Source organism: Pristis pectinata, chromosome 5 (assembly GCF_009764475.1).
Source record: "Pristis pectinata isolate sPriPec2 chromosome 5, sPriPec2.1.pri, whole genome shotgun sequence".
In the NCBI taxonomy this organism is placed as follows: Eukaryota; Metazoa; Chordata; class Chondrichthyes; order Rhinopristiformes; family Pristidae; genus Pristis; species Pristis pectinata.
Window position 1 is genome coordinate 93,030,514 of NC_067409.1, and position 22,715 is coordinate 93,053,228.

Consider the following 22,715-nt stretch of genomic DNA (forward strand, 5'->3'; position numbering starts at 1 on the left):
ATTGTGATCCAATTCTCTAAATGCTCAATGGATCAAAGAGAGGAGTGTGAGGGGGAGAGAGGGAGAGAGAGAAAACAGTGAAAAACTAGTCTTGTATACCGTTCATACAGATCATTACACAGTACATTGAGGTAGTACAAGGTAAAACAATACAGAATGCAGAATAAAGTGTAACACATACAGAAGAAGTGCAGTGCAGATAGACAATGAGGTGCAAGGTCATAATGAGGTAGACTGTGAGGTCAAGAGTTCATCTTATTGTACTAGGGAACCGTTCAGTAGTCTTATAACAGCAGGATAGAAGCTGTCCTTGAGCCTGCTGGTACGTGCTTACAAGCTTTTGTATCTTCTGCCCGATGGGAGAAGGGAGAAGACAGAATGTCCAGGGTGGGTGTGGTCTTTGATTATGCTGGCTGCTTTACCAAGGCAGTGAGAAGTATAGACAGAGTCCATGGAGGGGAGGCTTGTTTCTGTGATGTGCTGAGCTAAATCCACAACTCTCTGCAGTTTCTTGCAGTCCCGGGCAGAGCAGTTACCATACCAAGCTGTGATGCATCCAGATAGGATGCCTTCTATGGTGCATCAATAAAAATGGGTGAGTGTCAAAGGGGACATGACAAATTTCTTTAGTCTCTTGACAAAATAGAGGTACTGGTGAGCTTTCTTGTCCATGGTGTCTACATGGTTGGACCAGGACAGGCTATTGGTGATGTTCACTCCAAGGAACTGGAAGCTCTCAACCCTCTCGACTTCAGCACCATTGATGTAGACAGGAGCATGTGCACCGCCTTCCTTCTTGAAGTCAAGGACCAGCTCTTTTGTTTTGCTGACATTGAGGTTGTTGTCATGACACCATGTCACTAAGCTCTCAATCTCCTTCCTGTACTCTGATTCATTGAGAGAGAGTGAGATATGCTGGGAACTGCAAAACACAGTGAAGGAATTTCAAGGAAGTTCACATGATCAACATCTGGTCAGTTTCAATGTGAGGAAATAGAGTTTTGTTGACACAGCCCTGTGAACTATGCCATTTTAAATTACTCCACTATGAACCATCTGGAGAACAGAATAAATAAATGAGGATATTTTGGGAACTGTCACCCTGTGGAAGGGACAATTTAATGATTTTCAAAGAACAGGAACCCTTACAATTAAAGACCTTTCTGGTCTGATGAGAAAGCAATTGTTCTCCTTTACCCCATCCCGTCAAGTGTGATGGGTGATCACCATTAATGGGGTCCAAGTTTAAGCTAAGGATGAAAAAGGGAACAAAGGAACATGTGTGTCCTACTTACGAATGAATGACCTCAGATTCATAAGGGTCCTGGGCAGGGGTATGCCAACGAACCCTCTAGTAGTCCAGAAGAAAATGTATGAAATAGGTGCCAGCAAGGACTTCAACAGCGACAACCCAGGAAAAACTATCGCAAGAAGGAGAGCCCAGAGTTTGGAACCCATAGGTCTGGCCAGTTCATCTCAGATGGGTAGTATTTGAGTCCAGGCTTTGATTTAGTATAAGAAGTGATAAGTTTGAACAGTAAATCAAATGTGAAGTTGTTAGAAGTTGTATACATGTGTGAGTAACTCAAGTGCTAATAAAGATTAAGTTATACTAAACCCTAGTTTAGCATCTCTTTGGTTGACATGTGAGTTGATACCCCATAAAGGTAATAGGGTTAACAAGGTGGAGTAACAGACAAAATTCTGACTGACGAATGAAATTATTATTGATGTTGATTGTTACATTTTGATTAAAGATATTCTTGATATATTTTGACTACAGAAATGTTGGGTGATGTGGTGGTACGGAAGGGATTGGATCTTCCTGTGAACTGAGTGCCCTTGATTCTTCTAGGTACAGACAACGTCCTGTTTGTGGAGGTGAGAGATTTTAAGTAAGTTCCGTGCATTATGATTACAAAGTGATATGTTTCTTCAATACATCCATTTGGCAATAAACATTGCAACCATGATATACCTGTGATAGAAATGATCAATAATTTCCCAGTTAATTGGGCATCTTTGCTCTGGATGTTATGGTATATATGAGGAGTAGTGTACTTTTAAGAATCAATTTCAGTTATGACACCTTACTAGCCACTGCTGTTGGGATTTTCCAGCCTTTGATAAAGGAAGCTCTCCACTATTACCTTGGACACATGAGGAATGGTACCACAGGGCTACGGTATGCACAGTCAGCTTGGATATTGAGGAGGTGGAGATGGCAATGTTGAATGATATTAACTGCACAACTGAGGAAGATCACACAGACAATGCATTTTACAAGCTTCAATGATTAAGAAAGCAAAGAAAGACATGCATATTGATAATTCATCAAGTCGGGCATTGTAAACCAGGATGTGCATTGGAAATACCTCAGCTACTTTCTGCTGAGGCAGAGCAAAGTGGTGTTGAGCAACTATGCAGGAAGAACCCTCTGAGTTAAGGGGAAAGATAAACTGTCAGTGCAGATAGATGGACCAGGATTGAGTCATTCAGATTATCTCTTTGAAAGAATCATATCACTGGACAGTGAAGAGGTGCAGAAGCCATTCATGATTTTGAGCCCCCTTGTCCCTTCCAAGTGGACCACAGGCCAGGTGGGTTTGAGAGGTACCCAGAAATCTGTAACACACAAACATTGCCAGACCAGGCTCACAGGCTGCAGTAGTCATGGGAAATAGGGGATCAATGGTTCACTACCTGAGCCAGTGAGACAAAGTGTAACCCAGTGGGCTGTGGCAGTCAAGGTACGGGAAGGGACACACTGGTACAGTTGCAAATGGAACTTGAATGTTCATCTGAAGAAGAATGTGAAACCTGAGCTGAAAAGTGAAATGCAAACCATTCTTGGAGGAACTAACCCTAAAGTTGTGTCACTGCAAACTTTAAGTGCTATGTGGATTGAATCAAGTATTGTGTGAAACCATGTGATGGAAAAGGGGAATGGAATATCCCCAGAAGTGGGTTAGTAAAGCAAGTTGGCAATAACAAGGAAGAATGTATTTTCTGTGACATTAATAACTTCCTTGAAAAGTAAGTGATATGCAATGATGACCAGCAAGAGATAGGGACTTGTCTGCTTCCTGAGGGCAGCAAGTATACAAAATGTTGCTTTATAATGGCTCTATGACAAAGGGGAAGAAGGTGTCATTTATTTGAGTTTTCAGTAGAGGCCATCACAAGGAGGCAAAACAAGCCTGCAAAGAAAGGTAACAAGCAGGTCGGAGAATTAGTCTGCGGAGAGATGTCCCAGAGTGAAGGACAGTTCATTATGAGTAGTCTGATTCCAGACTTTCAGCTAGATATTGGTTTTGCATTTTCTGAAAGGTTAGAATATTTGCAATCCTCAGTCACAACTAATTGGAAGAGTTTGTAATCTGTTTGGTAAATATGAGAAAGTCAGTTCAACGGAGTTTCAAGATGATTTGTCATTACAAGAATCCACAGATATGATATAAGGTAAAAGGCTCAGCAAGAAGTTCTGCAGTGAGATAATTTCAATGACAAGTGCTCTCTTTGTTCTTTAAATCCCTCCTCATTCTCTGCAACTTAAGATGTTTGATTTCTAACTTTTGCTGGTTCTGATAAAAAACTATCAGTCTAAAATGTTAACTGTTTTTCTATTCACAAATGCTGCATGACTGTTATCAGCAGAGTATGTTTTTATTTTGAGACTTTCATCATCGGAAGTTTTATTCTGACGCAGATGATATTACTGCAGAAGATGAGGCTAGATCCAGTTCTGGAGAAGTGGTTGCTGATTCTAAGGCATTAGCTGTTAACAGAGTTACTGAATGAACTGAATCAAGCACTGACTGCAACGGATGTTTTAAGTGAGGACTGATTTGTGATGTGGAGGTAGTACAACAGTTCTGAAGATCCTATGGGATATATCACAATAAGCAGGGATTTACTGATGTCAGTCCCATACATCATCGACAAAATGCAACAGGAGAGGCTGGAAACCAGAGTAGAAGCTTGTAAGTGAATGACGACTTCACGGTAGGAAAGAGGAAAGATCTGATGTTCAGAGGGAGTCAGATTGGAAATCAGGATATGAGACAAAGTAAGAGCAGAGGTATTAAGATGAAGAGCCTTAAGAAACAACCAAAGTAGAAGCTGATGTTATTTCTTGAATGGTACTTGTTTTTTTTCTGTATTTCCAGATTTTATTTAGTAACTTGAATTTAAGTTCTCCAGCTACACTTGATGGAATTTGAACTGATGTCTCAGTTGCTGGTCTAGTCACTTAACCGCAATTCTACCATACCTCTTAAGAAACAAGATAGAGAAATCTCATGACATGAGGAATGGAAATCAAAAAGGAAAAATAAAAGAAAACGGAGTCTGTTGGATAATAACTGATAAATACAACGGGAACTCAAAAGAAATTTATTTACCAGACTGTGGTTATAATGTGAGATATAACAGACAACATAGTTCCACACATGCATTTGATTTAATAGGGATGATTCTGTGCTCCGGTATTCCAGCAGGGAGCAGTGCAGTCACAGGTGACATTAGAGTCTTGACTACAATGTGAGCTCTTTTTTTTGTCTCCTACTTGCTGTGAGTGTAATTCCCTTGCACAGCTCTTAAGTTTCAATTGTAATTCAGTCATGGATTTATGAGTTACCAGTATATATTTGTGGTTCCTAGTTCTGGGTCTTGGTCATAAAGATTACCTTGTAAAATGTGTCAGTTCCATAGCAATTGAAGCATATATATTCATAGGACAGAAACAAGTTATTCATCCCAATAATGTGTTTTATATCTTACTTGAACTTTCTCACAACCCCACCCACCCCAAATCAAAAATTTTCAACCTATTCCTTTATTTCTTTCTCCCTCGTCTGACTTTCCCCTAAGCACATCCATACTGTTTGCCTCAACTACCAGACTCTGCATTATAACCAATGTCTGGTAAACAAATTTCCTTTTTATTTATCAATTACTATCCTTCATTTATGGCTCCTGATCTGACCTAAATGTACAAACATCTTCATAGAACTTTAACCCTGTCACTGGCAGTCAAAGCAAAGAAGGATTGGTGCAGCACCTAAGGTATCCCAGCCTTAGAATTGATTTGATTTGAATTGAGAAAGCACAATGCAAAAAAAAGCACCAACTCCAGAGCTAAATGTGCTGACGGCTTTATATTTTGACATTGCTTACAATTGGTTTAAATTTTGCACAAATTAAAGGACAGCATATATAAGTTGATTGTAAAAGAACATATGAATGCATGTGAAGGGTTTCGACCCGAAACATCGACTGGCTGTTTCCCTCTACACATGTTGTCTGAACTATTGAGATGCTTTCAGTTTATTTTCTTTTGCTCCAGATTCCAGCACCTGCAATCTCTTGTGTCTCCATAAGAATGCTGAATTACATTAATGTGGATGAATAATGATCACCAATGGATTGTGAATGTACTGAGGAATTAAACACACAAGAAGTGAAATGATCTTTGTTATACGCTTTATATTGAAGACAAACAAAAAAGTTTGAGGAGATCTGACCTGAATTTTTGATTTCAAGATTCAAGATTTCAAGATTTGCTTTATTGTCATTTCTCTGAGTATTTACATACACAAAAAAACGAAATACTGTTTCTCACCAGCTCATATCAGTGCAACAAAAAGAACAGTGATAAATATCTAAAATAGTCTATAAAAACATCTCTAAAACAAAACAAAAAACATATCAACACCACATATTCATATCTGTTAAAGTGCATTTATGTATTAATAAATGCTTATTCAGCTCGAGATGAAGTTCAATGTATCAGGTAACTAACTATCAAACTGCTTCTGTATTAATGTGAGCACGTACGTGTGTGTGGAGGGAGAGCTTGTCTGTGGAAGTGGAAGGGGACACTGTCCATTTATGATCCTGACTGCTTGTGGGAAAAAGCTGTTCAGCATCCTATTAGATCTAGAGCAGATGCCTTTCTGAGTCTCCGGAGGGGGTAAAGCCGCTGCTGGGCTTTTTTAATGATGGCTGCAGTGTTAATAGTGGAGGCCAGATCATCCGCTAAGTGAACCCCCAGGAACTTAATGTTGCTGACCCTCTCCACAGCAGCACCATCAATAGCCAGCGGTGTATGATCATGCTTGCCAGCCCTCCTAAAATCAATCACCATCTCCTTTGTTTTGTCCACATTGAGGGCGAGATTGTGGAATCTACACCATGCTGTTAGCTGCTCCACCTCCATCCTATATGCAGACTTATCATTGTCACTGACGAGACCCACCACTGTTGCGTCATCAGCGAACTTAATGATGTAGTTGGTGGGGGAAAAGGAATTGTCAATGTTTCGGGTCGAAATCCTGCATCAGGGCCTGATTTCAACCTGAAACGTGACAATTTCTTCTCCGCCACAGATGCTGCTCAACTCATTGAGTTCTTCCAGCAGATTGTGTGTTGCTCCAGATTCCAGCATCTGCAGTCTCTTGTGTCTTTCATTTTTAATTGTTCATTTTCAGGATTTGAGGGCTGCTGGCAAGATCAGGATTTAGTGCTCATCCCTAAATATTCTTGAGATGGCGGAGGTGAGCTGCCACCTTGAACTGTTGCAGCCTTTGGCTTATGGTACTTTTGCAGTGTTGTTGGGTAACATTCCAGCATTTAGACAAGTGATGATGAAGGAACAGCAATATAATTCTACAACAGAATGGTGTGCCAGCTGAAGGAAAACCCGAGGTGGTGATGTTTTATACTCCTCCTGTCCTTGACCTTGTTGGGGAGAGAAGTCATGGTTTAGGAGGTGTTGGAGGAGCAGCACACCAACCTTACGCTACCCTTCACTTATATGTTTTTGAATACATTCAGTGAGTTGAGATGATCATTGTTTTGACTGGCTTGTAGCACTTTAAGCTATTCTGAAATATTTAAAACCTGTCTGTTTCTCTTAAAGGGAAGGAGCATAGTGGCTGTAGCAGAAGGCAAAAGATTAGAAGCCATTCTTACCTGGAAAAGATTTTCTAAACATAGGAGAGATCAGACTCCAAGATTTTCCAATGATGAACTGAGGCTTTGGTGCAGGACGTGGAGAACTGGAAAAATGTGCCGTATCCACAGAGGACTAAAATAAGCTTTCTGAAGGAAATGGAATGAGCTATCAATGGCAGTCGATCCCAGGAAACAATCCGAGGACCTGGAGGTGGTGGTGCAAAAAACTCAATGATCACACAAGTATGGTCAAGGTAAGTAGAAGGATCCCACCAAATTTATCATTACCTTTAGACATTACTCAAAACACCACAGTCCCATCAATCACTGAATCTCTGTCAACCAGATCTCATTTAGCATTCATAGATTCATCATATCATTACACATTTAATATTTATGCAAGGATCCACACAAAACAAGCAACTTGTACGCACTGCATATCATGCAAACAGATTGCATTACACAGACCAATACAATTCACTCTCTCCTGCAAGGTAAGGTAAAGCACAACCAATTGTTAACAGGTAAATAGCTGTGTTACGGACTCAGTGAAAGTCCCTTTAAGATAGAGAGTGTGTGTGTATGTGTGTGTGGGGCGTGCTTACGTCAATAGAAGATAAAGGACGTAATGATGTTGTTGAAGAAGTCAGAAGAAGGAGAGAGAGAGAGAAGGGAGAAAGACACCAGCCTGCTTGTTTTCTCTATCGATGGATGAGAAACTATAACTGTGTCTGCCACTGAAATCCATGTATGGAAGTTGGAAGTAATCTGGTGGAGTTCACTTTGTTGCTGAGCTGTAGAAGGAAACAGGTATTTGTGTGGACGACCACGATTCGGATGCTTTTCGGGGTGAGGAAGTCACTACCGAGTAAACACTGAAGTGTCATTTGGGTTCCATCGTGGAACATTTCGATTTCGTAATTACTCTCTCTATGTTTCTTTACGTCTACGTCTTATCTTCAGACAACGGTGGTTGTTGAAGAAGCCTTTGCTCATGTTTCACCTTATGGCTTGCAGAACTGAACTTTAAGAACCATTCCGGAACTGGAAATTTTGGACTTTGCCACACACACACGAAGAGTTTAGTTTTGGGGTTAACGTTCGAGGTTTAACATTTTTGAATTCTAACATACTAACATTTTTACTTTTATTTTATGTATTATCATAAGTAGTGATTAATAAAATAGTTTTTAACACTAAATCATGCTCAGTGTGTTTCTTTTGTTGCTGGTTCGTGACAAAATTGGGGGCTCGTCCGGGATAGTTCCCAAGCTTAACGAGTGTCGTCTGGGATTGTTCCGCAGACTGACGAGATTTGTTCGGGATTCAATCCAAAGATTTTTGAGGGAGGTCTGATAAATTCTTTTTAATTGGCTTGTGTGTGTGGAAACCAGCAGCAATGGATATTAAGGCATTTTTGGAGTCACCAACCCAAAAGGGATTGGAGATGGCGAAAAAGGATGATTTGATAAAGATTGCTACAAGGCTAAACCTTACAGAAGTAAAGCAGTCTATGAGAAAGGCAGATATTCAGAGACTGATAGCTGGCCATTATGTGGAAAAGAAGGTGTTTGAGAAGGAAGTGTTAAAACAGTTTCCTGGCAGTGAAATAGCAATTTCTGAGGCACAGGTGCAGCTGGCAAAGATAGAGGCTGAACGAGAGCAAAATAAATTAGAAGCTGAACGAGAGCAAAAGAGATTAGAGGCCGAATGAGAGCAAACCCAGTTAAAGATAGAGGCTGAACGAGAACAAAATAGAGGCCGAACAAAAGCTAACTCAGATGAAGTTAGAGGCTGAACGGGAACGGGAACTAATTCGGTTAAAGTTTGAGGCAGAGGAGAAGGAAAAACAGAGGCAGCATGAGTTACAAATGAAGCGTAGGAGTTCGGAATCTGATTCTGATGATGGTTTTTCAGCCAGCAGGGAGGTTCGATTAGTCCCTCCTTTTGAAGAAGATCAGGTTGATCAGTATTTCCAACATTTTGAAAAGGTTGCTGTGAGTTCAAACTGGCCAAGGAAAGGATGGGCTCTTATAGTACAGAGTGTGATTAAAGGTAAAGCTCAAAAAGCTTATTCTGCTTTGTCTGCTGAGGATGCAGCTGATTATACCAAGGTAAAACAAGCTATATTGAAGGCCTATGGATTGGTACCTGAAGCTTATAGACAAAAATTCAGAGACTTGAGGAAATCTGCAGATCAGACTTATATGGAATTTGCCAATGGAAAGAGAATATGTTTTGAACGATGGTACATGGCTAAAAATGTAGATGGGGATTTTGATAAATTGAAAGAATTGATATTAGTGGAAGACTTTAAAAGATGTGTTCCAGCTGAATTAACAACATATTTAAATGACAAGGCAGTGGAAACTTTACAAGAAACTGCTAGGTTGGCAGATGATTATGCTTTAACCCATAAATCCAAATGGGGACAACCTAAAACCTTTCAAAAGAGCTACAAGGACAATCCAGGTAAACCGGAGATTAAATTGGGAGGTAATCAAAAAGGAAAAGATGAAAAGAAGCCAGGGCTGGAGAGACCTGTTGAGCGTACTTGTTATTACTGTAAGAAACCTGGCCATGTGATATCTAATTGTGCCCTTTTGAAGAAAAGGAAGGAAGCTGTGCCCAATGCTTGCTTTCAGGCAATTAAAAATCAAAAAGGTTTAGGAGATGCTGTTAAAGATCAGTCCTTGCAAGAGGGAGAAGCGGAAAAGTTGGAGGAGGTGAGAAAGGAATTCCGTTCTTATGTATCAGAGGGTTTTGTTTCACTGAATGATGAGTCACCCCAGGTGCCAGTGAAAATTCTTAGAGATACTGGGGCTAGCCAATCTCTCTTGCTGGACAGTGTTTTAAATTTTGGTGAAGAAAGTGACACTGGTGAGGTAAATCTAATACGAGGCGTTACAGATGACACCATGTCTGTCCCTTTACACAGGGTGATTTTAAAGTCAAAGTTCGTAGAAGGACCAGTCGAGATAGGGATAAGACCTAGGTTGCCAGTGGAAGGAGTTTCTTTGTTATTGGGAAATGACCTTGCAGATGGAGAAATTGTCCCTGTGGTACAGTTAACGACCAAACCAAGGATTGAGGAGTCTGAGAATGATCCAGATGTTTACCCATCATGTGTGGTGACTCGAGCTAGAGCTAAAGAATTAGCCAAGACAGACAGTCCGGTGCAGTCTGATGTGGTTCCTTGTGACAGTCCTAAACAGGAAGAAAATTATGATGCCTTATCTGAGACTTTTCTGTCTTCACTGGAGGATCAATATCCTTATAGTGAGCCTGAATTTAAAGATTTGTCTTTGTAGAGGAAGGATTTTATGGTGGAACAGACAAAGGACCCTGAGTTGACAGAATTGAAAGAAAAAGCTCTCTCATGTGAGGAGATTGAGAAAGTGCCAAGTGGATATTAAGTCAAAAATGGAGTGTTAATGAGGAAATGGAGACCTCCTCATGTTCCTGTTACTGAGGAATGGGAAGTTATTCATCAGGTTGTTGTTCCAAAAGTTTATAAGGATGAAATTTTAAACCTGGCCCATAGTATGCCTTTGGGTGGTCATTTTGGTGTGAATAAAACTGTAGGGAAGATCTTGAAACAATTCTATTGGCCTGGTTTGAGAAAAGATGTGGTGATGTTTTGTCAAACCTGTCACACATGTCAGATGGTAGGTAAACCAAATCAAAAACCCCCTGTGGCTCCGTTGAAACCAATTCCTGCTTTTGGTGAGCCCTTTTCGAAGGTGATTGTGGACTGTGTTGGCCCATTACCAAAGTCTAAGACTGGAAATCAGTATTTGTTAACCATCATGTGTGCCACTTCTAGATTTCCAGAGGCAATACCCCTCAGAAATATTAAGGCCAAGACTGTGTCAAAGGCTCTTTTAAAATTTTTTACCTTGTTTGGTTTGCCAAAAGAAATCCAATCTGATCAAGGTAGTAATTTTATGTCAAATTTTTTTCAACAACTAGTCTATGAGCTGGGAGCAAAGCAGATTGTATCATCTGCATATCACCCAGAATCTCAAGGAGCTCTGGAGAGATTTCATTCTACTCTCAAAAATATGCTGAAGACTTATTGCTTTGAAAACACAAAGGATTGGGATGAAGGTATTCATTTACTTTTATTCGCCATTAGAGAATCAATCCAGGAGTCAATAGGATTTAGTCCGTTTGAGCTTGTATTTGGACATAGGGTGAGAGGACCTTTGGAATTGTTAAAAGAGCAATGGGTTAATGAGGAAGTGCACTTGAGTCTTTTGGACTATGTCCAAAAATTTAAAACTCGGTTGGAGAGAGTCTGCCAGCTAGCGAGAGAGAATTTGAAAACTAGCCAGATAAGAATGAAGACATATTTTGATAGACGTGCTCGGCCTAGGACATTTGCAGTGGGGCAAAAGGTGTTGGTATTTTTCCCTAGCCAAAATAATCCATTACAATCTCGTTTTTCTGGACCCTATGTTATTGAATCTCGAGTGACTGATTTAACATATATAATCAAAACACCAGATAGACGCAAGAAAACACAACTCTGTCATGTAAACATGCTAAAACCTTATTATGAGAGGGATTCAGTTGTGGCCTTGGTGGATGATGTAAAGGTTGTTTCTAGAATGCCTGATGTTGATGTTGAGGAAGGCCAATTTAGACCAATATTGTTCCATCGAAATTAAAAAAACCAAAATATCCTGGAGAACCTTGAAACGAAGTTGGACCATTTACAAGTTTCACAAAAACAACAGATGAGAGAATTAATTTTAAAATTTAAAAATCTGTTCCCAGATGTTCCAAACAGAACATCGATAATTACCCATGATGTTGATGTTGGGGATGCAAAACCAATCAAACAACACCCATATCGAATGAATGTGGAAAAAAGTAAACTTGTTGATCAGGAGATAAAAATACATGTTGGAAAATGATATTATTAGACATTCAACTTCAAATTGGAGTTCGCCCTGTGTTATTGTACCTAAACCTGATGGAACTGTTAGATTTTGCACAGATTACAGGAAAGTGAATGCTGTAACAAAGTCAGATGCTTACCCTATTCCTAGGGTGGATGATTGCATAGATAGAGTGGGAAAGGCAAAACTTCTTACAAAGATTGACCTATTAAAAGGGTACTGGTGTGTTCCATTAACAGATAGAGGAAGGGAGATTTCAGCCTTTGTAACCCCTTCTGGATTGTATGAATACAATGTTTTGCCCTTTGGAATGAAAAATGCTCCAGCAACATTTCAAAGAATGATTAATTCAGTGATTCATGGGTTAAAACATACAGATGCCTACATTGACGACTTAGTGACTGGGAATGATACTTGGGAAGATCACATCTCTGCGTTAGAAAGGTTGTTTGAAAGACTTTCTGAGGCTAACCTTACAGTTAACTTGGCTAAAAGTGAATTTGGCCATGCCACTGTGACATATCTTGGTTATGTTGTAGGTCAAGGCAAGCAAGCTCCTGTTCAGGCAAAAGTTCAAGCAATATCTGAGTTCCCTATTCCCACAGGTACGAGGACTGTTAGAAGATTTTTGGGAATGGTTGGATATTACCAAAAATTTTGTAAAAATTTTGCTGATATTTCTCTTCCCCTAACTAATCTTCTGAAGAAGGGAGTAAAGTTTGTTTGGACAGATTCTTGTCAAGAAGCATTTGAGAAGCTGAAAGCCATTTTATGCTACCATCCTGTGCTCAAAACACCTGACTTTGAAAAGCCATTTTCATTAGCAGTGGATGCCAGTGATGAAGCTGCAGGAGCTGTGTTGTTGCAGAAGGGTGACCTTAATGATATTAACCATCTTGTAGCTTTTCAAAGAAATTTAATGAGCATCAAAAGAATTATTCCACCATAGAGAAAGAATTACTGTCACTTGTTTTAGCCTTGCAACATTTCAGTGTATATGTTTGCACCGCTCAGAAACCATTGACTGTATATACAGATCATAACCCATTGGTGTTTCTGAGCCGAGTCAAAAACAAGAACAGAAGGCTGTTAAATTGGAGTTTAATTTTGCAAGAGTTTGATCTCATGATAGCTCACATTAAAGGCAAAGATAATGTGATTGCTGATTGTCTTTCCCGATGTTAAATGGGAAACATATATCTGTACTAATCTGATAGTCTGTAGTTGTGTAGCATGATAATTATTAACATTACTAACTGTATGCGCAGTTAAATTTTTCTTGGGAAAATTTTTTTTTTAGGTGGGAGGTGTTACGGACTCAGTGAAAGTCCCTTTATGATAGAGAGTGTGTGTGTATGTGTGTGTGGGGCGTGCTTACGTCAATAGAAGATAAAGGACGTAATGACGTTGTTGAAGAAGTCAGAAGAAGAAGGAGAGAGAGAGAGAAGGGAGAGAGACACCAGCCTGCTTGTTTTCTCTATCGATGGATGAGAAACTATAACTGTGTCTGCCACTGAAATCCATGTATGGAAGTTGGAAGTAATCCGGTGGAGTTCACTTTGTTGCTGACCTGTAGAAGGAAACAGGTATTTGTGTGGATGACCACGATTCGGATGCTTTTCGGGGTGAGGAAGTCACTACCGAGTAAACACTGAAGTGTCATTTGGGTTCCATCGTGGAACATTTCGATTTCGTAATTACTCTCTCTATGTTTCTCTACGTCTACGTCTTATCTTCAGACAACGGTGGTTGTTGAAGAAGCCCTTGCTCATGTTTCACCTTATGGCTTGCAGAACTGAACTTTAAGAACCATTCCGGAACTGGGAGTTTTGGACTTTGCCACACACACACGAAGAGTTTAGTTTTGGGGTTAACGTTCGAGGTTTAACATTTTTGAATTCTAACATACTAACATTTTTACTTTTATTTTATGTATTATCATAAGTAGTGATTAATAAAATAGTTTTTAACACTAAATCATGCTCAGTGTGTTTCTTTTGTTGCTGGTTTGTGACAGCTGTAAGTGTACTTCAGAAGAGACGGTTCGCTATTTGCCTGTGTTCTTTGTCCTTGGGCTCGCTTAAAGAATTTGCAGAAATCTGTTGGCAGGGAATATTATGGTCAAGGCTGGTGAATGATGTACAGAAATTTGACAGAATTTAAGGGTGCACTCTGGAATGGGAAATAATGGATATGTTTTGCACGTCAACCTTAGAAGGCAAGATATTTAATGTTCAGCTGCATTTTAGACCAATTTGGCGAAAGGGATTTAAGTTTGCTGGCAGGGTATGTAAGAACATCTGCCCTTTACAAAATAAGGTGTCCTCCAACATTTGTCAAAGGGAACGTCAAAAGATAAAATTCAAAAAATCACGTTTACACATGTACATTAAAAAGGAATGCATGCATGTTAATTTTAGAAAGATGGAAAGTTATGAGCCTGCATTTCAGAAAGAAAGTCCCCTTCCCAGATTGCTAAATGTAATTTAGAGACAAATATGTTTGACAGAGTTGGTATATATACATACTTTGTAATAATAGGAATGGGGAATGCTTGCTGTCTTTCTAAAATGGGTGTATTAACAATACCAAGTAATTTCACGTCTGAATTACATAAAAACATTCTTTGTCAAACAGAAATCACATAAAGCCATAAGTTATGTATGGTAAATGTTTTATGTGTACTTTTTGGGAGAGTTATCTGACAACGCGCATTAGAAGGTTATGAGGATATGTAGTTTCATATGTATTTTGGAAAGAGAGGAGCTTGAGAAGGTACAGTAATTGACAGGTAGTTTAGCAGTTGCTTGAAAAGGTACTTGAATGAAGAACTACTTGGCAAAGCATGTGCATGTATATTAGAAGGGAAAATTCCTGAAAAGAGTTATACATTTAATGCAAAACTTGTATATGTACATTAGAAGGGTTGTTACTTCACTATGTTATACTTTGAAAATCCATGTAGTGAATCTAAGGCATTTAATTAGAAAGTGACTTGCTCTAATATAGTACGATTCATTATTAAGGATGGTCTAAAATATTTTCTAGCAAAGTGAATATCTTTTAACCATACTAACTATAGCAATGTGGAAATCAAATTTAACTCTACCTTGTACTGATGCATTTAAATATATTATTTGCCTGGAACTATCTTCTGAATGTTGGGAATAGGTCATGGTATACACAGGCACTAATAATTTTGGTACACTTTTTTCCAATCTCTTGTCTGAACATCGGCAAGTGATCAGCAGAAAATAAGGGGGGGGGGGGGGGGGAAAGCATTATAGATACCCGCTCTCTTTCTCTGAGGCTCAGATGATCTGTCAAATTACAAGGAAAGCTGGAATTCTAATCAATTCCCTTTCTCATTCTGTTAACTTTGTTTTTCTTTTCACAGATGTTGTGTGACCTGCTGAATGTGTTCAGCACTTTTTGTGTTTATTTCAGATTTCCAGCTTTTGCAGTTTTTTTATTTTCATTTCCCTTTCTCATTCATTTGGCATCTGTGTGCATCCTCTTCAAAATGTTTCTATCTACTATAGAAAAACAATTGACAATGCATACAGTATATGTGCCACTTAGAAGACAAACAGGCTACATTGATTATACAAAAAAAAGCTTAAAAGGAAGCAAGTTAGTTAAGTTTTTATATTCAGCACTTGCAAAAATGTGTATAAAGGCCGTAGATGTAAACATTGTTATGATTTGTAAATATCCTTAGCAAGACCTATAAGAGTCATTTGAAAGATACAGCACAGAAACAGGCTCTTCAGTCCACCAAGTCCACTCCCACGATTAACCACCCATTTACACTGATTTTACATTAATACCATTTCTTTTTTATTCTCCCCACATTCTCATCAACTTCTACCATATTCTACCTCTACCTTCAAGCTAGGAGCAAATTTACAGTGACCAATTAACCTACCAACCTGGGCACTTGGTGGAAACCCACATGGTCATAGGGAGAGTGTGCAAACTCTACACAGAGAGCACTTGAAGTCAGGATTGAACCCAAGTCACCGGCACTGAAAGGCTGCAGCTCTACTAACTGCGTCACTGTGCCAACCAAACTCTGGAACTTTAGAAATGAAGAAGGTTTCGTGGTGAACGTCCTTGATACAGATTTTATGTGAATTGTGGAAGCAGTAAACCTTGGAAAGAATTGTGGAAGCTGTTTAGAGGGGAATATACTTGCTATATAAAGAAAACAACTTTTTCTCTAAATTAAAGATTAAAACAACTAAATACTTTCAGTGTGTGAGCACTGGAAGACATGATAATGGGACACATATATTAATCAAATATGCCTCAACCTTCTGCTATCTTCTGCTCAATCCTCCTCAGGCTGATGAATCAATACCCAGAAGAAGAACTGACAGTAACAAGTACACAGAATATACTCTGTGTAGGAATCTTTATTATCCATCACTTTGGGGTAGCTTGGTAGCACCAGCACTGACTAAGCTGACTGAACTGACTCACTTTACCTTTCCTATCAAGTCAGGAGATCAACCTTGGTTCAATAAGGAAAGTGTAATAGCAAGCCAGGAGCAACACCAGGATGAGGTCACAACCCAGTGAAGCTGAATAGAGGACTATATTTGCGCCAAGCAACAGAAGTGGCATGCGGTACACAGGGCTGAGCCACCTAACAACCAATGGATCACGACAAAGCCCTGCAGTCCTGCCACATCTAGACATGTATGATAATGAATAATTAAAGGACTAATGGGAGAATGAAGCTCAAAGATACCTCCATCATCAATGAAAGGCAGGCTCAGAATGTGTGAGCTAAAGGCAAAGCTGAAGCCTTCACAACTTGTCCAGCCAGAAGTGCCAAGTAGATGAGCCATCTCAGCTCCATCCTAAGATCCTCAGCATCACAGAAGCCAGTCTTCTGCCAATGCAATTCACTCCACAAATAGCTGAGAGCACTGAATACACTAAAGACTATGGGAACCAACAGCAATTCAGCTGTGGTACCAATGACCTGTGTTCCAGAACTAGCTGCACCTCTAGCCAAGCTGTTCTGGTACAATTGGCATAAATCGAGAATGTCCTGTTCACAAAAAGGCAATTCCACTCCTGCTAATTGCTGCTCAGTTGGCCTACTCTCATTCACCAGCAAAGTAAGGAAGGGTGGCATGACAGAGTTGTAAAGTGGCACCAACTTATCAATAGCCTGCTCATGGATGCTCAGTTTGGAATGCACCAGGATGAGTCCACTCTAGCCCTCATCATAGTCTTGGTCCAGGCTTTGAATGCCAGAAGTGAAGTGAGATGACTGCTTTTGACATCAGGGCAGCATTTGTCTTGGCATCAAAGGGGAAGCACTCCAAAGGAAGGTGCCCGTAGTTATCAGAGGCCAATCATCCTAATGCTGGGACATCATAGCAGGACTTCCTCAGGGCAGTATCCTTAGCCTTACTGCTTACAGTTGCTTCTGCATAGACCTTCCTTCATTCCATCATAAGGTCAGAAGTAAAAATGTTTGCTGATGATTACACAACATTCAATTCCATTTGCAACTCCATAGCCTAAATTTTCATGCAGCAAGACCTATACAACATTCAGGAATGGGCTGTTAATTGGTGAATACCATTTGGACCACAGAAGTGTCAGGCAATGTCCATCTCAATAGAGTGAGTCTAAGCACCTATTCTTGAAATTCAGGAATATTACTATCACCAAATCCCCACTGCCAACATCCTGGAAGCCACTATGGACCAGCCATGAAAATACTATGAATTCAAGAGCAGGTCAGAGACTAGCAATCCTGTGGTGAGTGACACATCAACGGAATCTACAAATCTTTTCCATCATCGAGAAGGCTCAAGTCACAAGTATGATGTAATACCCTTCATCTACCTAGATGAGTGCAGCTCCAACAACACTCAAGAATTAGGCACCATTCAGGACAAGGCAGCCACTTGACTGGGGTGCATCATCTTTCACCCTTCACCATCAATTTACAGAGGGCATTGCAGTTACTCACTTAGATACTTTGACAGCACCTACAAAACCTGTGACCTTGATGCTCAAGAAAGTGCACGGAGTACCACAATCTGGATGTTCCTCTCCAAGTCGCACACCACGTGATTTGGAAATATATCACTGTCCCTTCCACACTGGATCTAAACCATGGAGATCTCTATTCAGTGGTAGTGTGAGAGTATCAAAAGGACTTGGCAATGATTCTAAAAAGTCACTCACCAACATTTTTCAAGGGAAATTGGGAATGGGTAGTAAATATTTGCCTGGCCAATAACGTACAGTTCCTGAAAAATGAGAAGACCAATTAAATATGAATGATATTCTTCTATCATTTAAGTGTCAATGAGTGTTAATCCAAAACTTGTTTATCTAAGGTCTTGATAAAGAAACTGCAGATGCTGGAAATCCAAAATAAACACAATAAGTGCTGGAATTACTCAGTAAGTGAGCGCTGAGTATTTCCAGACCTTTCCATTTTTACCCGAGGTCATTTTTGTTTGAAGAAACAATAGTAATTTCCAGATTATACCAGAGAGGGCTAAATTCTGTTTCATAAATGGAAAATTATGGAACCTCTGTTATTTTTGTGTTGGTTACAGAACTTTCCTGATATTCCCAGATAATTCTTAGCTGCCAGAAATTCCAGCTGAAACAGCCAAGAATCTCATAAAATGTTCAATGCAGGGTTGTAGGATGTCGTCAAGAAATTGATGCAATTTCTAAACCTCATCATTGACCTTGGTAATTGGTAATGGTCATGATTTCTTCCTCTTCTGCAAACAACTGGGAGCAAAAGTTTTGAGGTTGCCGCTTCAAATGTTCTTTAAAGTGAACCTCAAAATCTTCACTTCTAAACTACATATTCAACACTTACCATGAATTAGCCATTCAAAAATTTGCATATAAATCTTGTGAAGTCTCTGCAAACCACGAGCTGTAAACCACACTATGGATCGAATGATTTGGGTGAAGTATTATGAAGCAGAATTTATTCAATGAAAGCAAGGACAACTTTAGTGACAGCAATGTCATAAATTATTGGCCCAAAGGGGCAATAACTTTCAAGGGGCATTAATCACTTTCAGCATGTTGGATAATTTCAGATTAATTTCCATAATCTTGAATGAGGATGTCAGGGCCAGAGTTGGGAGGAGAAAGGTGGCACACTAGAAGAAACAGTGACTCTATAAATGCTGTGGTTCCAAAATCAAGTTTTCTGAAATGTAGCATGGCGTAATACAATAGACAAAAGGTGCTGGAGGAACTCACCAGGTCAGACAGCAGCTGAGTTCTTCCAGCACTTTTTGTGTAGTGATGCAGGTTCCAGCATCTGCAGAATTTCTTGTGTCTCCGAGGTGACTTAATACACTTCCTTTTTTGGGTATCCAAAGCAAACTGCAGTGGTATTATAAAGTGCGATTCCAAATTAGCTGACAAATGAATCTGCACAATGAGTCACTGAGTTTCAAACAAGTGTCAGAAAAATAGAACATAGGAACAGCACAGGAACAGGCCCTTCAGCCCACAATATCTGTTTGACCAAGATGCCAAATTAAACTAAACCTATCTGCCAGCACATGATCCATAGATCTCCATTCCCTACATGTTCATGTGCAGGTCTAAATGCCACTATTGTGTCTGCTTCGAACACCAGCCTGGCAGCACTTTCTAGGCACCTACCTCACTCTGCATTAAAAAAACTTGCCCTGCACATCCCCTTCAATCTTACCCCCTCTCACCTTAAAGCAATGCCCTCTAGTATTTGACATTTCTACCCTGGGAAAAAAGACTATAACTGACTATCTACCCTATCTATGCCTTCCCCAATTTTATAAACCTCTATCAGGTCTCCCCTCAGCCTCTGACGCTTCAGAGAAAACAACCCAAATTTGTTCATCCTCTCTTTATAGCTAATACCTTCTAATCCAGGCAGCACCCTGGTGAAATTCTTTTGCACCTTCTCACAGGTCTTGTACTTGACTTTAATTTCAGCCTGATTCAGAATATTTTAATTTTGTGGATCTTGATGAGATACAAGAAGCCAAAAGCTACCACAGTCATCTTTATTTTGAATCTGGTCACCTCTGATCTGCTTTTTGCCTGCTCACTTCCATTCTGGGCTGTGGATCATACACACGGATGGATCTTCGGCAAGACCACGTGCAAGATAATCACTTTGATCTTCTTTGGCGGCTACCACAGTGGAATCCTGCTGCTGACATTGATGACTGTGGACCAATACTTTGCAGTGGTTCATGCTCTGCCCGCTGTGAGAATCAGAAAGCTCTGCTATGGTGTGGTGGCCTGTTTGGTAGTTTGGTGCATTAGTATCTTGGCCACTGAAATGATCTTTGCAGATATCATAGTCAGCGTAGATCAAAGCTTTTCCTGTGGAAGTATCTATCCAAAGGGGAGTGAACTAATATGGCAACTGTTAGGGTATTATCAGCAAAATATCTTGTTCTTCTTAATCCCTTTCATTGTAATTGTGTTGTCTTACTATAAAAAATCTTATGATAAGAAGGACTCTTGACCTCACAATCTACCTCATTATGACATTGAACCTTATTGTCTACCTGCAATGCACTTTCTCTGTAGCTGGGACATTTTACTCTACATTCTGATTTGTTTTACCCTGTACTACCTCAATCCACTGCGTAATGAATTGATCTGTATGAACGGTATACAAGACAAGGTTTTCACCATACCTCGGTACAAGTGACAATAATTTTTTGTAACAAAATAAACTTTATTCATAATAAAAGACAAACTATATACAATTATGAAACAGTGCATGCCTTTACATTCTTGTACAGATCAATCATTAGTGTTACCTTTTTATATAAACAACACAGCACTGATGCCACGCATGTGGCTCCCTGGGGGCTACCCAGTCCCATATTTACAATATTTGAGGGGCTTTCTCGCCTGACCCCGCCCCTCCCTCCCCAGTGGCAGAAGAACCCTAAACTGTCGTCCTTCCCCACCGAGCCCTCGCGCTGGCTGCACCCAGCTTCAGTGCGTCCCTCAGCACATACTCCTGCAGCCTGGAATGTGCCAGTCGGCAGCATTCCCCTACGGACATCTCGCAGTGCTGGAAGACCACCAAGTGTCAGGCAGACCAAAGGGCATCTTTCACCAAGTTGATGACCTTCCAGCAGCAGTTGATGTCTGTCTCTGTGTGTGTCCCCGGGAACAGCCTGTAGATCAGAAAATCCTCTGTTTCGCAGCTGCTGGGGATGAACCATGAAAAGGACCCTTGCATCTTTCGCCACACCCTCCTCACAAACCCACAGCCCGCAAAGAGGTGGGTGACTGTCTCGTCCCCAGTGCAGTCCTCTCGGGGACAGCGCAAGCTGGGACTGATGTTCCGACCAGGCAGGAAGGATATGACTGGGAGGGCCCCTCTCACCGCTAGCCAAACGAGGTCTTGGTGTTTGTTGGTGAGTTCTGGCAATGAGGCATTCTGCCAGATTGGTCTGGACAGTCTGCTCAGGGAACCACCCCACAGTATCCATCGAGCCCTTCTCCTGCAGTGTCTGCAGGATGTTCCGTGCTGACCACTGCCTGATGGACTTGTGGTCAAAGGTATTGGTCTGGAAGAACTTTTCCACGAAGGACAGGTAGTGCGGCAAAGTCCAGCTGACTGGGGCATTGCACGGCAACGGGGCCAGGCCCATCCCTTGCAACACCGGGGACAGGTAGAACCTCAGCACGTAGTGACACTTGGTGCCTAAGTACTTTGGTTCCACACACAGCCTGATGCAGCCACAGACGAAGGTGGTCATCAGGATAAGGGCGATACTGGGGACACTTTTGCCCCCATTGTCCAGGGACTTGTGCATGGCGACCTGTCGGACCCGCTCCATCTTGGATCCCCAGATGAACTGGAAGACGGCATGAATGATTTTCGAGCTAGAGGAGCGAGGAACAGGCCACACATGCACCAAGTATAGTGACAATAATAAACCAATTCCAATTCCAATTCCAAAATATCCAACACTGTTGTTAAGTGCAAAGCTTGGAAGAAGCACAATACAGTGAAGGTTACCTTTTACATTGTGGTTATTTTTGTTTTGGGCACCTTACAATATAATTATTTTCCTATTGTCCTTGTCTGATTTACAGGTCCCTTCCTTTTCAACTGCACTGTAAATACTCACTATGATTTACACACTTTTCATTTGTCAAAACATTGCTTATTTCCATTGTTATCTAAATCCTTTCTTTTAGGTTTTTATGGGTACAAAGTTCAGAGAACATTTAATCAGGGTTGCAGGTGAAAGGTTCCCCTATTTGAAAACTTGCAAAGAAGTCAACAGTGCAGCACCAAATAGAACTGCTCTCAAAATTATTCAGATATTAAACAGTATTAGAAGCGTAGGGCCAATTATCCTTGCTATTCTGGTAGATTTCTGACGTAGTCGAATGTAATGTCTGGAACAGATTCTTTATGACCCACCTGATCAGATTTATCAAAGTCAGGCACTCTGAATGATAGATCCCAGCTGCCTTGGGCCTTCATGCATCATGGAGGTTGCTGGCCTGGATATGACTGCTGAGGCCAGTCCAACCTTCACTGACCATTGGCAGAAATGGAGCTTAACTGCAGGGATCTATCCCATGATTGAAGATATCATCTTGCTAAGATCTGAAAATGTAAAAAAAAAGTTTCATCAAGCCCTTTTCTGCACCCCAGACACAAGAAGGGAAAGTGAGGGGAACAAGAGGGACACACATACACATGTCAGTTAATCTCAGTTTGTGACTCTACTTCCCAATTTTCCACGGGCTCATTTTTGGTCAAAGCACTGATCCAACTGAGACCCCAGACTTGGAAACAGTGACATCTGG

The 22,715-nt window shown here is 40.5% G+C and overlaps 2 protein-coding genes across 3 annotated transcripts in view; both read left to right on the forward strand.

The window, feature by feature from the left end:
* fyco1a (FYVE and coiled-coil domain autophagy adaptor 1a) overlaps positions 1-22,715 on the forward strand; it is a 219,484-nt gene that overhangs the window by 28,687 nt on the left and 168,082 nt on the right. The window lies entirely within an intron of this gene.
* LOC127570996 (C-C chemokine receptor type 4-like) lies at positions 1,298-22,280 on the forward strand. Its single transcript, XM_052016967.1, is given in 4 exon segments — positions 1,298-1,484; positions 19,829-20,351; positions 20,989-21,004; positions 22,047-22,280. Coding segments are annotated over 4 exon segments (960 nt in total).